Genomic DNA, 15,271 nt, shown 5'->3' with positions numbered 1-15,271 from the left:
AACAAACTGTTTTATTATTATTCAGTCAGGAAGGAAACCTTATTTATTTAAATACGCATTTATATTGAATAAATTTTAATTCTGCTATATACATGGCTGTAGAAAAGGTCTTATATAACTTATAATACATATATCAGTCTAGATCGGCTCGTGTAAAAATAGATAAAATACATATTCATTTGTATTTAGTCTAAAAAGCCCCAAATTTTTGTAGATTAGGACATTCAAACCATGAGGCTTTACAGCGGTAATCAGAGACGTTTTAATAAGTGTGTGGACACGTTTGCCTCGTCTCACCTCCCTCTCAAAAAGCTGGGACGGCCGCAGAGCAGGCGGAAATAATAAACTGCTCAAATATAAGTCTTTCCTCCAACTTCGATTTTGTTCCCTTAAGAGTAGAGACTCAATTGGGCCGTGGGGTTCATTAAAGATTTAAGTTGGCGCCTGGTAGATAGTGCCGGTGACCCCAGAGCTGGTGCTTTTTTCGGTCAATGGATAAGTATCGCAATACAGCGAGGAAATGCTGCCAGCGTTAAAAGGACCAAACTTTTTAAATTTGTTTTAATTTTCTTTTTATGAATTTTTAATTATTATTATATAAGAAAATTGAAAATACTGTATATTTGGAACTAGATTAGTACCTAACTAATTTATTTGAAATGAAATATCCCATTTTTTTATTTAAGGTAGCGTGACTTGGCTTACGTATAGTGCACTAATTTAGGTTTAATTACCGACTCTGAGTAGCGCTGTTTATGACCAAATTAGCGAAAACATAATTTACAAGTCAATTGCTTACCACTATTATCACTGGGCTATTCTAATAATTTACAAAAATAATGCGTAAACATTGGAACTTTGGCCTTAAATAGAAATGTGCTATATATATCCATAGTTATCAAGAATAAAATGTGTCAAACAGAACAATCAAACCCCCTTTGGGGTAACTGTAAATTTTTAAGTACAATCACTGTCAAACTTGACACTTGCGAATACCTGACATCTTATTATGTCATTGTTTAGCTGTGTTTTGTTTCAACATACCACACAGATGTCTATTGTCAATGTCAAACCCTTTTACAAACGGACGGTTATTTGGCCACAATAGTCATGAATATAAGCGTATTTCAAGCAAAGACGCGCTTAGTAAACTTTCATTCAGCCTTAGTAAGCTTTAGGCGGATTGAAAGAGGCACGAAAATTTAGGATGAACGGCGAATGATAGTTCCCTAAGCGCGATGAGGTCAGTAGGCCGCTGCCGCCCCAGAATGGTGCATTAGGTGGTGATGGTGGTACGACTCTTGGGAAGGACACCACCATTCAGGCACACCGTGGGGCACAGGTGGAGCCGGCTGCTGGAACTGGCCCCAGTGACCTGTGAAACCTAGTTTGTTCTCCATAATACCGTTACCACCTATATTCGTTAAATGTGGCTGATGGTGCGGTGGAGGTCTATCATAGGTTTTTTGGTCGTGGGGATTTAAGTATTTATCGTTAAGGCTTTCTAGTTTGTCCGTGATGGTGGGGTGGTGTTGTGGATGGTGCGGCGCTGGTGGAATTGGTGGTGGTGGAACGGGGACTGGCGGGCTCGCTGCGCCCGCGGTTACACTAACGCTTCCAGCTGAAGAAGAGTCGTCTCCATCACTGTCGTAGCGTGGTGAGGCATCTCCTGCTGCACCATGGACCTTCATATGCTTGCGGAGGGATGACGGATGGGTGTACGATTTGTCACAACCATGGACTCGGCAGTTGTATGGCTTGTCTGATGTATGGACGTGCGAGTGTTTCTTACGATCCGATGAATTGGCGAACCTCCTGTCGCAACCGGCGTACTCGCATTTGAACGGCTTTTCACCTGTTGACAAACAATCAAATTAATACCGAAGAATATGATTGATAAATCATTCAAATTTTATAAAATTTATTTCGATGTAATACATAAATTTATTTCGAAAAGAAGTCCGTAATCTTTTTTTGAGTGATTCAGTCTATTATTGTCCTTAAAATTTTAAAAACAATTGACAGGTATATATTATGAAGTCTGGACTTCATATATTACTATTCCTACAACTTCAAACGAGGGGACCATTTAAAATTTATTTAATTATATTTATCGAGTAATTTTAAAAGGACCGGAAAATATTTTCAAATTATCGAGAAATTAAAATTAGAAGTTTCAAATTATCGAGAGTCGACTGTATAATAATTGTATAATTTTTCAGTGTTACATGTAATTTTATTATTGTTGATTTCATTTCTTTGTTTAAGTTTTTTCCTTACTAGGGTTACCTAAATCGCTTATTAGGCCGCTAATAATATATGTTATTTATTTTTTCTAACACAAGAAAGTTTAAATAAAAAAATACTAAAGATTTTTCGTTAACATCGCTTTAACCAGTACAATATTAGTTCTTAAAGAAATTGTCCCATCAATAACTCCGTAATATATCGGCAGCGAATGCCCAATCGTAATAAATAACCAGATTTGCTCGTTGTTTATAGTTTACGAGGGTAAATAAATAATAACAATTGCACGGTGTACTTAACAGGGACATAAATCATTCATAAGAAGACTTTTGTCACATTGTCGTGACAGACCTGTATATACGGGTTGAACGAAATTCATCTTAAATAATATAACAAAAGGTGGAAATTACGTTGCACGCTTTATGATGTGATGATTACAATGAACAATGATGTTAATGCGTTTCTTTATTCACCAGTTTACCCTTTCTTTGGTTGAAATTTCGTTGGAGATATATTGATTTACAGTGGTGCCTTCATATATTAGTGCCCTAATAAGTGTTTTGTGACCAAGATTTGTGATACAAGGAATCGCAGTTCGCACACTACACAGTACACTAACATTCTCCCATCTAGAGTAGACCTCAGCCCTGCGATTCTGTAACTCACTTTTCGAACTCACACAGCGGTTTTCGCATCGGCGGTCGCTCTGAAATCAGTCGTGAAGCAGTCATTTTATGATTTGGCATTCTAATAAACAATAAACTACAAGCTCCCACCTTTTCAGAATGCCAAATCATAAAATGACTGCTTCACGACTGATTTCAGAGCGACCGCCTTTGTGAAAACCGCTGTGTGAGTTCGAAAAGTGAGTTACAGAATCGCAGGGCAGTTTCCTTGTTTCCTCGTTTTTGAAGCATTTTTGATAAGTTGGGTTCGCATTTTTTGCTACACATTTACAAAACTATCACATTTATTTTTATAACCTTGGGTCCGAAGAAGAAGATGTCTATTGATAAAGCGTGAAATCATTTTCTTATTTAAAAAACAACAGAGGTGGTGTTTTCTGTGCTGGAACGGATTAATGGCATTTCAATTAACTAATTTATTTATAATATTAATAAATTAGTTAAAATCAGTATATAATAAAATGAAAAGGAGGTCAACTTCAAATGGGGAGAATTGCTTTGAGATAGTAAAGTGTCCAGTGTTAGCTAAGTTTAAGGGCAAAATACAGAACACCTTTTGAATTGTAACCCTACTCTTTCAAACGCTGGATTTTAGCCAATCCCCGTTAACCACAATTTCGGCTTGCAAGATCTTTTGACATAGATACTCCAGCAGGATCACAACTGTTGCTAAGAGCTGAGGTTTTCCTCAGTTTGCATTGCACCATTGTATCTACTGGTTTCGAATCTAGGAGTGGAATTACCAACTGGAGTGCAGATCCCCGCAATTTGAGTTGCTCTTCAATTCACATGTTAAGAATATGGGCCATGCCTAAAGTGACCATTTATTCTTTGACTCAAAATGGGACATAGGTTTAATTTAGCTCAAATAATAAGTAGTCAATTAAAAAAAAACACTTAAAAGTTACTGACAAAAAATTTAGTTGGCTTAAAAGTTAAGAATCACGAAATATAGGTATCCAAAATGATACACATATAAGGAAACCACATGGGGTATGTGTGTATGCGTAAATTGTGTGTGTGTGTCTGTGTGTTTAAGTGTTTACGTGAGTGTGTGTCTATGTATTTTTTATTTATGAATGAAACTCTTGGCATGATTTTTTTATATTCTGCTGCTCAAATTGCCGCGCAGTTTCTGAAAACGGTCCCACGGTCAAAAACGGGACGTGTGGTCACGTTGGCCATGCCTAAGAATTGACCAGCCTTGCGATTCTGTAACTCACACAGCGGTTTTAGTATCGGCATTCTAAAAAGGTGGGAGCTTGTAGTTTATTGTTTATTAGAATGCCAAATCATAAAATGACTGCTTCACGACTGATTTCAGAGCGACCGCCGATGCGAAAACCGCTGTGTGAGTTCGAAAAGTGAGTTACAGAATCGCAGGCCTGTTCATGACCAGACCAGTCATGAACGCGGATTTCATTCACTGTCGTCATTTGTTTCGATGCGCCTTTAAAACCCTCAATATTTGCAGTATACCTGGCATTACAATGCAACATACTGTAATAAGGGTAATTCGAGCATATTTTGATACATTGACACATACTCCACACGCATTGTGAATCTCTTCACGGTTCGGATGGAAGAATGGAAACAAGTAGTTTGCCAAGGTGACGGACACAATTCTTTGTGTACAAATAAACCTATCGGCCCATAATCCCGCATTGTGTTTGGAGATCGCTGAACAGATGCTAATCTCAAGTGTCTGTTTAAGAAATACTTTTTTGAGGTTTACCGCGATTTTGGGTTTGTATTGTGCTTATGGAGGCTTAACTGAAGTAATAAAAGGTTATTGTGTTTATTTGTTGGCTTAAGGACCTGATACAGTTATCACGTGAAGACGAACACCAAAGTTTTGTACGGAAGGAAATTCGATTGGATCTATAAATTAAATAAATAATAGTTTAAAAAAACGAATAAAAAATGGTAATGAACAAAGATACTGGTTTTTTCGTGAAAAATCGTGGGTTGCTCGATATACGAAAAATATAGCACAGAGCGCCATTTTCAGCCTAAATTAGGAATTATTTTTCACTTTTTAGTTTGATGTGCTTTAAAAGCGTGTTTTATTAGTTTTTTTAAACTATTATTTATTTTATTTTTTTCGGATTATTGCATTGTCATCTTTGACAGGTGCGCAAAGTTTGAATTAAATCTGTCCGTTAAAAGTGGGTCAAAATCGAGTCCGAAGGAGTCGGTTACATACATACATACATACAGGTGAAGCTAATATAAAGCGTCTAAAAAGGTGTCGCTACAAGCTGAATCTTGATCATTTTCTTAATAGGCAAGTAGGTAAGAAATAATCATATTAAAGATAGGTAGGCTAGGCTTAGTTAGGCAGAACGGAACAGAAATAATAAGCGTCTAACTTCGGAAATTAAGTCCACAATGCATATATAATACATACATACATACAAATACAAAAGGATTTTTTTGACATATCGTATCGGCCTATGATTGACGAAATTTGATTCGATCTATAAATTAAAATGGTGTCGCTACAAGCCTTTGATATCTGTGTTTCTTGATAATTTTCTTAATATGCAAGTAGGTAATCAGCCGTAACACACCGTCGATTTAGAGTCCTTCATCGTTGGAGTACGTTTAGGCAGAAAAGTCCATTAGTCTGGGTTTGAACCTTAGACCTTTGGGATGAGAGTCGAACCATCAAGCCAACATATTACAATTCATTACCATAAAAACATCCCATCCCATGATATAGTGAGAACTGCATTTCACTATGTATAGCAACTAGCCGTTTCGCGCCCGCTTTGCTGGACGAATTAAAATAAATTTTATGTTTCATTATTTTATTTTTTTTCATATTTTTATTATTTTTCTTTTTAACTTCCCGCTAAGAAAATTGAAATATTTCGAAAATCGAGTTTTTAACAGATGTTGACGTTTTGCGGTTCTAGGAAGCCTCTTTTGTTTTTATTAGCGGGAAAAATTTTCATAAAAGTAAAACAGAAATAAAAAAATGAAGGAACGTTAGAATTAAAAAAATAAGCCATAGGAAAAATTTCGCATCGAATGGTGGTAGTTTCATGTCGATACGATCAGTGGTTTAAGCGTGAAAGAGCCTCAAACGAACACCATTTTCTTTTTATATATATAAAGATATAGAAGATAAAATTTAAGTTAATACTTGGAAAGTTAATTATGCCGATACTAATGTAGTACTGGAGTGGAACACGTCTGCTCCTCAGAATGCTGAGCCAGGGCCAGTTACAACCACAACACACACATTACACACTTAAAATGTGTGTTCCTTATTCCTTTTTTTCTTTCTATAATTTAATTATTATTAGTATTTTGAGTGTTTCTGTGTATTTCGTTAGTAATAAATGTTATGTCTATGTCTATGAAATTAAGTTTTAATGCCCATTCTCAAGTTCCAGGACAAACACCACCGCGCCGCGCACCACCACTATGTGGAACCAGCTGCCCACTGAAGTATTTCCCAACTAATTAGACTTAGGGTCCTTCAAGAAAAGAGCGTTCCAATTCTTAAAAGGCCGGCAACGCACTCGCGAGCCCTCTGGCATTTACAGTGCCCATGGGCGGCGGTATCACTTAACATCAGGTGAGCCTCCTGCCAGTTTGCCCCCCGTTCTATAAAAAAAAACACATTGTCCTAGGAAAAACGTCTATACTTCATCAGTCAATAATTATCGATAAAATTAGATAATAATAGTTTAATAACGTACTTTAAGGTAAGGATATAATAACTAACTATAAATTATATTTAACTCGTTTTATACAAATAAAAATAAAATTTTTGAAGTTGAAAAGGTTTATCGGCGAGATCTTCTGGTCTTGGAAGGTTTTATTAACACGATCCCGGTCAAAATACTGGTTTATAAAAAACAAAAATGCCGTTTGGCGACCGAAAGGCCAAAACATGTGTCGTCCGTCTAATTACTAATCGTTTCATCTCTAACAAAAAATTAACGACAAATTCTATCCAATGCGATCGGTTATCTGCGCACGCGCCGCCGACACGGTGGCCTAAACGACGTATCTGTCACTTGGGAAGAAATTAAGTGATATGATTTTTTTTCTATCTGACAATTAACAAACAGCGTGTGAGCGGGTACACATGAACTTTTTAAATTTATTTCGGTTTTTTTTATAAGAAAAAGAAAGAAAATCTATATCCTATTCCCTAGAAAAAGGTGGATAGGAGATATAGAAGGATTAGCAGGAAGCGAATAGAGACTTCTGGAGAAGGAGGGTGAATCCGATGAATGGTACTGAAGTAAGGATAACAAACGAGTAACAAGAAAAATATTATGGCTTTATTATTATATTATGAATTCTACAAAAGTATTCTACTTATTCTTTACAAGAATAATTTATTTTATAAATAATATTCGTCTAATTGCGGAAATTGAGTCCAAAAATCCATTTGTACATATCCATATTTTGTACAATCCAAATACAAATGGATTTTTTTTCGACATACGGTATCGGCATATATATATTGATGTCTTCTAAAAAACGGTAGTACATTGCTCTATCGTCAATAGTTTCCGCAGCGTACGGGATTAACGAATTTTTAATGACACTATTGTAATTTTGAGCAGTGTTGGCCTAGTGGCTTCAGCGTGCGACTCTCATACCAGAGGTCGTAGGTTCGATCCCCGGCTGTGCACCAATGGACTTTCTATGTGCGCATTTAACATTTGCTCGAACGGTGAAGAAAATATCGTGAGGAAACCGACATGTCTTAGACCCAAAAAGTCGACGGCGAGTGTCAGGCACTGCAGGCTGATCACCTACTTGCCTATTTGATTTAAAAATGATCATGAAACAGATTCAGAAATCTGAGGCCAAGACCTAAAGAGGTTGTAGCGCCACTCATTTATTTGTTTATTATTGTAATTTCATACAGAACTCTCACTTTTTTTAGATAGTATACTATAGCCTCTACCCGGGGATAGATAGATAGATAGCTTCCCAACGTGAATGAATTTTGTAAATCTGACTAGTGGTTTCAATGCAAACAAACAATAAGGTTCTTCAAGATAATATCTCTATATATATAAAATTCTCGTGTCACAATGTTCGTTCCTATACTCCTCCGAAACGGCTCGACCGATTCTTATGAATTTTTTTATGCATATTCAGTAAGTTTGAGAATCGGCTACTATCTTTCAAACCCCTAAGTGATAAGGGGTGTCCACCCCAAATTTTTTTTTTGTTTTAGATTTTTAATGGTTTTTATGATACACTAGCAAACTCGGCGAACTCCGTTTCGCCACCAGATGGCTTCATTTTATGTAACATTTCGTTTGGTGATCCCACTTTTCTGTTGAAATTTTTCCCGAATTTTCTTTGCTATAAACCTCACGGAGCCCGAGACTTTTCCAACGAATGCAAAACCGTGGAAATCAGTTCGTGCGTTCTGGAGTTATAGCGCCAGGAAGGAAAACCCGACTTATTTTTATATAATAGATTATACAACCCCTAACTTTCCCCCTCTACGATTAACCCTAAAACAACTAAAACAATGTTTCTTAGAAATATTATACATGGCAAAACAAAGTTTGTCGGGTCAGCTGGTTAGTAGGTAGGTAGTAGTAGTACCTATATATAAAGATTTACGAGAAACCAAAAAGAACAAGGCGAGAATATGCATCGTGAATTCGTTGGATGCCACGTTGGGACCGGGGTCAGATGTTTATCTTAAACGGCTGTATCACACAGAACCCAATCGAGACACTTTTTTGTTTGGGGCATATGGGTGATGGCTCAGTGGTTAGGGGCCGCTCAAGTACGTAAGCACTAGGGGGGAGGGTCTTTGATTTTATTATTTGGTGATTACATTAACAGTAATTATTTACTTTTTCACACATTGTCTATTATATGCTTGAAAACGAAATGCATTTTCGAGGATTGCTACAAAAAATAATAAGTTTATATACTATTATTTTTACTTTTGCTGACAAGAGGAAGGGAAATTATTTACTTTTTTATACATATTACCCACACATTGTCTATGCTTGAAAACGAAATGCATTTTCGAGGATTCCTATAAAATAATACGTTTATGTACTATTATTTTTACGTTTGCTGACAAGAGGTAGGGATAATTATTTACTTTTTTTACACATATTACCCTCACATTGTCTATGCTTGAAAACGAAATGTGTTTTAGAGGATTCCTTCAAAAAATTAATTCGTTTATGTACTATTATTTTTACTTTTGCTGACAAGAGGAGAGGAGAGGGGGGATAAATTTCAGTAAATCTGCTAACGCGCTGCTAAGCGTTCAAGTATTACGTCACGCAATTTTTGGAGATTCTTGACCCCCCTCCCCCTCATAACGCGCCGTAACGTTTTTCTGTACCCAATAGTAAAACGTTTCGTGACAACCTACACCTGTTTGTACCTTAAACTTACCATTATGTGGTGTAAAGACGAAAATAATATTAACAATAACGCGTAATTCTATCCCCGCCCCGCACCGTAACGTTTTACGAAAGGACCCCCTCCCCCCCAAAATTCGTTACGTAATACTTGAACGTTCCCTTAGCTACTTATTTTTTTAATACATAGGACCCCTACACAGTAGCATCAGGCACTTAAGTTTCACCATACAATTAAGATCAAAAGTTTGGCACATCGCCCTAAAATAAATGGTGTATTATATTACTTCTTAAGTGCTGTTGTGAAAACACACGTTTTCAAAATAGCAATGTAAGATGACGCGGCCTTTGCTCCCAAATTGTTTAAGTTTAAAAATAAACGTCTTGAAAACAGGATGCTGTAACCATGGCTACAGTGGCGTGTCTACTCTCATACTTCAACTGATGAGAGAGATGGTGTCGGTTGGAGAAAGAAGACTTAGGGAGTCTTTTTATGTAACAGGAGGCAAAAAGGCGAGAGGCTCATCTGATGTTAAGTGATACCGCCGCCCATGGACACTCATATTGCGACAAGGCTCGCAAGTTTAAGAATTGATACACTTTTGATTATTATTACTTCGATTGTTATCCGATATAGCCGGATTAACGCGATAGGACGCATTCTTTGTTGCTAAAGTATTTTAAACATATACTGAAAGTGTTACACTAATATTATAAAATTAGGAAACTAAAAATGTGTATAATGCAGCAGTGTTGGCCTAGTTGCTTGCGGCTCTCACCCGTGAGGTCGTAGGATCGATCCCCGGCTGTGCAACAATGGACTTTCTATGTGCGCATTTAACATTCGTTCGAACGGTGAAGGGAAACATCGTGATGATGGCTTGCCTTAGACCAAAAAGTCGACGGCGTGTGTCAGGCACAGGAGGCTGATCACCTACTTGCCTATTAGATTGTATTGACAAATACCTTACTACATATTATTATTTAAAGAACGGGTAGGATAACTCTCTCAATGCCAGAGGGCTCGCGAGTGCGTTGCCGGCCTTCTAAGAATTAATACGCTATTTTTTAAGGACCAGACAGTGGGCAGCTGGTTCCACAAACCATAAACTGCCTTATAAAACGCTCAGTTGTGGAACGGCGGACCTCGAGGTGATACGGGTGGAATTTCGTATTCTGCCTCGACGTCAGAAACTAAAACATAACCCATCAACAATATCTTAATTTAAAACTAATAAGCATTGTTTAAACTTAATAGCTACAGTTTATTTCAGTTAATTCAATCTCCGATAGCAGTTAATAGGCCGCCGATGACTGGCGAGTTTTACAATCGAGTATTTAAAAACACGATCTTGTTTTGACCTAATCATAGCTGACCTTTGCTCTATGAAAACATTCATCTATACTAGAGTTTTGTTGATTTAAAAAAAATGTTTTAACTATTAATGAAAAATTTTTCTTTAAGCAGAAGCGAAAAGAACCTTTTAGGAGCTTTCGTGAAACACGTCACGGCAGAATACGAAATTCCACCCTTATCAACTGACCGTGTTCCACAACTGAGCGTTTTTAAAGGCACTATGCTACCACTATGTGCAACCAGCTGCCCACTGAAGTATTTCCATACCAATTCGTCTTAGGGTCCTTAAAGAAAAGAGCGTACCAATTCTTAAAAGGCCGGCAACGCACTCGCGAGCCCTCTGGCATTGAGTGTCCATGGGCAGCGGTATCACTTAACATCAGATGAGCCTCCTGCCCGTTTGCCCCCTGTTCATTAAAAAAAAATACAAATCTTTTAGTTTTTAAATTGATTAGAAAAATCAGGCTTTTAATTTTTTATTTTATCCACAACGAATAAGTATACCTATATATATGATTTAATAAAAAAAACTTTAGAGGTGTCAAGGGACACCCGGATTGAACGAAATTCCTTTCGATTAATTTATATGTTTAGACGAAAAAAAAAGCCAACATCACGAGGTGTTCCCAGGCGGTCACCCATCCAAGTACTGACCTCGCCCGACGTTGCTTAACTTCGGTGATCGGACGAGAACCGGTGTATTACAATAGCAAAAAAGTGTCGTGACAACTTTTCGTAAGAATTTTTTCCGTCTAGCCCCCTTTCACAACGCGCGATAAGGAACTTCGTTCCAATAAATTAAAAACAAAGATTCTATCAGCAGGAGGCATGGTGAAATAGGAACTTGCGAGCTTTCTGGCAATGTGTGTCTATGGGCGGCGGCCTCCTGCCCGTTTGCCCCCTGTTCTATTTAAAATACGCGATTTATTTCTATCAGAATTGTTCGTCTATCTATCTTTATTATACACATTTATTTATACAGTTAATTAGTTCATAAATAATTCATTTCAAAATTATATGGATACATTTTAAAAAACCTCCGCAAAAGATAATAGTCACCGCACCTTTAAAATAAATCGCGCTACAACCTTTTTAGGTCTGGGCCTGATATTTCTGAATCTGTTTCATGATTTGTCAGTCTAATGGGCAGGTGATCAGCCTCCTGTGCCTGATACACGCCGTCATTTTTTTGGGTCTAGAAAGCCGGTTTCCTCACGATGTTTTCCTTCACCGTTCGAGCGAATGTTAAATGCGCACTTAGAGAGACAATCCATTGTTTTACAGCCGGAGATCGAACCTACGAGCTCAGGAATGAGAGTCCCACACTAAAGCTACTATCACTGGACAGTAATACTTGCCTGTAGTAATATAATATAAACACCGCTTTTATTGTGGTTGATTCATTAATTTATTCCTTGGTAGCTTGCTTATGTTCTAATATAATTGATGTGTATGTGTGTAAAATTTGTGATATCATATTTTCTTGTATAACATACGCAAACACGCCATTTTGGAACTTAACAACTAAAATAAATAAAGAAAAATATTGTTGCCCTTCTTTACATTTAATTATGTTCAATTTTTATATTGTTATACAACGAAGTGTTGGTAGATAGATAAAATAAATATATACATAGACTATTAAAGATAAGTTTGCGAAGTATTAATTGTATTGTAAATACATCAGCTGAAAGTCGCCTGAGCAAAAAAAATAATTGAAATCAATACAACAGTATAATACATTTAAACAGCTTCAAGAATTCCAAGAAAGTTAATGATTTATGATCTTCCTATACATTTAAAATTAGATCTTAATTTTTTCTTTAACACAAAAAGGCACCCAACAACCGTGTGACAAGGTGCTTTATGTGAAACGATTATGAGTTCGAGGTTCGAATCTCGATAAATATCTGCCATCTCACACAAAGGGTACAATAAAAGTATAATAGGGGCCGCAAACTGCGCGGTCATTGCGCCAAAATATACGATTTTACATATTATATGTTAAATATGAAAAGTTATTTGCGTTCCCTTGACAATCTAATTCTTGAAACACCTACTCATAAAACTGAATTCTATCACTCTTCTACTGTGCAAAGTATCCTGCTTTGGAACTCCTTACCTCTTGATATCAGACAAACTCAGTCTTTAAATTTATTTAAGAATCTTCTTTTTGAGCATTTATCTTCTGCCTCGTATTAACTACTTATCTATATATATATAAGAAAAATGGTCTTCGTTTGAAGCCCCTTCAAGCCTAAACAACTGATCGTATCGACATGAAACTACTGCCATTCGATGCGAAATTTTTCCAAGATGGCATTTCATTTATGGCTATTTATTTTTTAATGTCCAACGTTCCTTCATTTTTTATTGCTGTTTTACTTTTATGAAAATTTATACATACGGACTTCACCGCGGAAACATTCGGGGAGGCTTCCTAGAACCTCAAAACGTCAACATCTGTTAACAACTCGATTTTCGAAAATTTTCAATTTTCTAAGCGGGAAGTTAATAGAAGAATAAATAAAAATATGAAAAAAAAATTATAATGAGACGTAAAATTTTATTTATTTCCTATTTTAATTCGCCCAGCAAAGCGGGCGGGAAACGGCTAGTATATATATACCTATATTAATTGTGACTCATTAACCCTAGGATTAGCATTTACATTTTTGATTACATTATTATAATTTTTAATTGAATTTCAGTTTATTTTAGTTTTAGTCAGTGTTACTTTATGTTTTTTTTTGTTAATTATTTATGCACTTCTTGTACTTTACCCACAGTAAGTGTTTCTTTTTGTTTTTCCATACTAGAATTGCCTGGAAGTTGCTTAATAACTTATGTAACCTTTTTTATATGTATGTTTATGGTAACTAAGTGTAAAGACATATGTACTCGTATATTATAATATAAGCTTTTACCTTTATCCTATTCATAAGTGTCTAAATATAAATGCGACAAAACTTTCTTTACTAATATTATAAAGAGGAATTGTTTTGAATTATTTCACCATTAGAGCCCTATGAACATAAGTTTTTTTTAATTAAAGGTGTGAAAAAGACATAATATTCGTAAATCGCCTATGCTGCGGAAGCTATTGACAATTTAGTAAAGGGATGAACTACAGTTTTGTAGAAGACATCAATATCTGCAAGTGATACCATATGTCTAAAGTTTGCGTGTCTATAGTTTATTTTTTAGACAATTTTATTTTTTTATGATACAACATACAAAAATACATACAAACCCCTAATTTTCACTTCTATACGATCAACCCCTATTTTTTATTATAGTAGATTGTTATTTTTATTGAACTAAAAGTATGTTTCCTAGAAATAATATACATGGCAAAACAACGTTTGCCGGGTCAGCTAGTAATTTTATAAATACATTTTACAAAGTTTAATCGTCTACACACAATTATAAAGCGAAATTGAAATTTCTTCAAGAAACCATTTTCCTCACAATGATAAAGTATCGTACTTGACCGGCAAAATACTAAATTGAACTGCCACTTCGAGCGGAGTTTTCAAATCACTATTTGTCCCGCTCTAACACGTGAACATTTACACGTCTCCCCAAGATATCTTTTCTCTTTGTCTGTCTCTGGACGGCAGATATATTTTTGGCGCCTATTTCATAGATTTAAAAGGTGTCTTCTGTGCCTAACCAGTGATTGTTCGTGAATAAATACTTCGTTTGGTAGTGGAATTTAAAAAACGGAAACTAACAAAGTTCTATATGAATTTTCTTGCCATCATTATGATTTTGACATCAGGCGATAAGTTTTACTTTATTTGGCTTAATCACGCTATGTTTCGAAAGGCTACTATGCCTTTTAGGTCTGGGCCTCAGATTTCTCAATCTATTTCATGACGATTTTTTAAATCTAATAGGCAAGTAGGTAATCAAGGTAATCTTTTGTTCACACACCATCAACTTTTTGGGTCTAAGGCACGGTTTCCTCACGATATTTTCCTTCACCGTTCGAGCGAATGAATGCGCACATAGAAAGAAAGTCCATTGGTGCACAGCAGGGTATCGAACCTACGAACTCAGAAAGACGCATGCTGAAGCTACTAGGCTAACACTTGCTTAAATATTACACCAAACATTATGAATTTATCCGTTCATAGACTTTTAAAAATACAAATCGAGTTATTCAATTTCATTAATACCTGCATTTTGTATTCTAATAAATTAATTACGATGATAAATTCTAAGTAAACTAGTTGGTTACAAAACAAAACATCTGAGCGCTCGTCAATCTGCTTGTCAGCCGTTTTGACAGCTAACCTGCATCATCGCTTGACAGATAAAAAATATTGTATATCTATAAATCTTTTTATATAATCTGTAAGATAGGCATAGATTGTATTTGGTCCGATTTGGGTAATCAAATTCAAATTTGCAGTAATAGGGCTATCTATATATTGAGAACATTATATTGTTTAAAAACATTATAGACAAAGACATAACATTTATTACAAACGAAACATACACAGAAACACACAAAATAATAATAGTACATACTAATAAAAAAAAAACAAAAAAAAAACGATGCGTGTACTTATATACGCGCGTAAGAAGTTATACTC

The 15,271-nt window shown here is 35.9% G+C and overlaps 1 protein-coding gene and 1 pseudogene across 1 annotated transcript in view; both read right to left on the bottom strand.

Annotated features, from left to right (window-relative positions):
- Positions 1 to 598: 598 nt before the first annotated feature.
- LOC125061918 (pair-rule protein odd-paired) overlaps positions 599 to 15,271 on the bottom strand; it is a 38,855-nt gene continuing 24,182 nt past the window's right edge. Inside the window, exon 3 of the mRNA XM_047667559.1 lies at positions 599 to 1,855. Coding sequence (XP_047523515.1) covers positions 1,245 to 1,855 — 611 coding nt within the window. The 3' untranslated portion in view covers positions 599 to 1,244. The remainder of the gene's footprint in view (positions 1,856 to 15,271) is intronic.
- Positions 11,273 to 11,392, bottom strand: LOC125061966 (annotated as a pseudogene).

The sequence above is a fragment of the Pieris napi genome, chromosome 24 (assembly GCF_905475465.1).
Source record: "Pieris napi chromosome 24, ilPieNapi1.2, whole genome shotgun sequence".
Taxonomy (NCBI): Eukaryota; Metazoa; Arthropoda; class Insecta; order Lepidoptera; family Pieridae; genus Pieris; species Pieris napi.
This window is presented reverse-complemented; position numbering and strand designations above follow the sequence as displayed.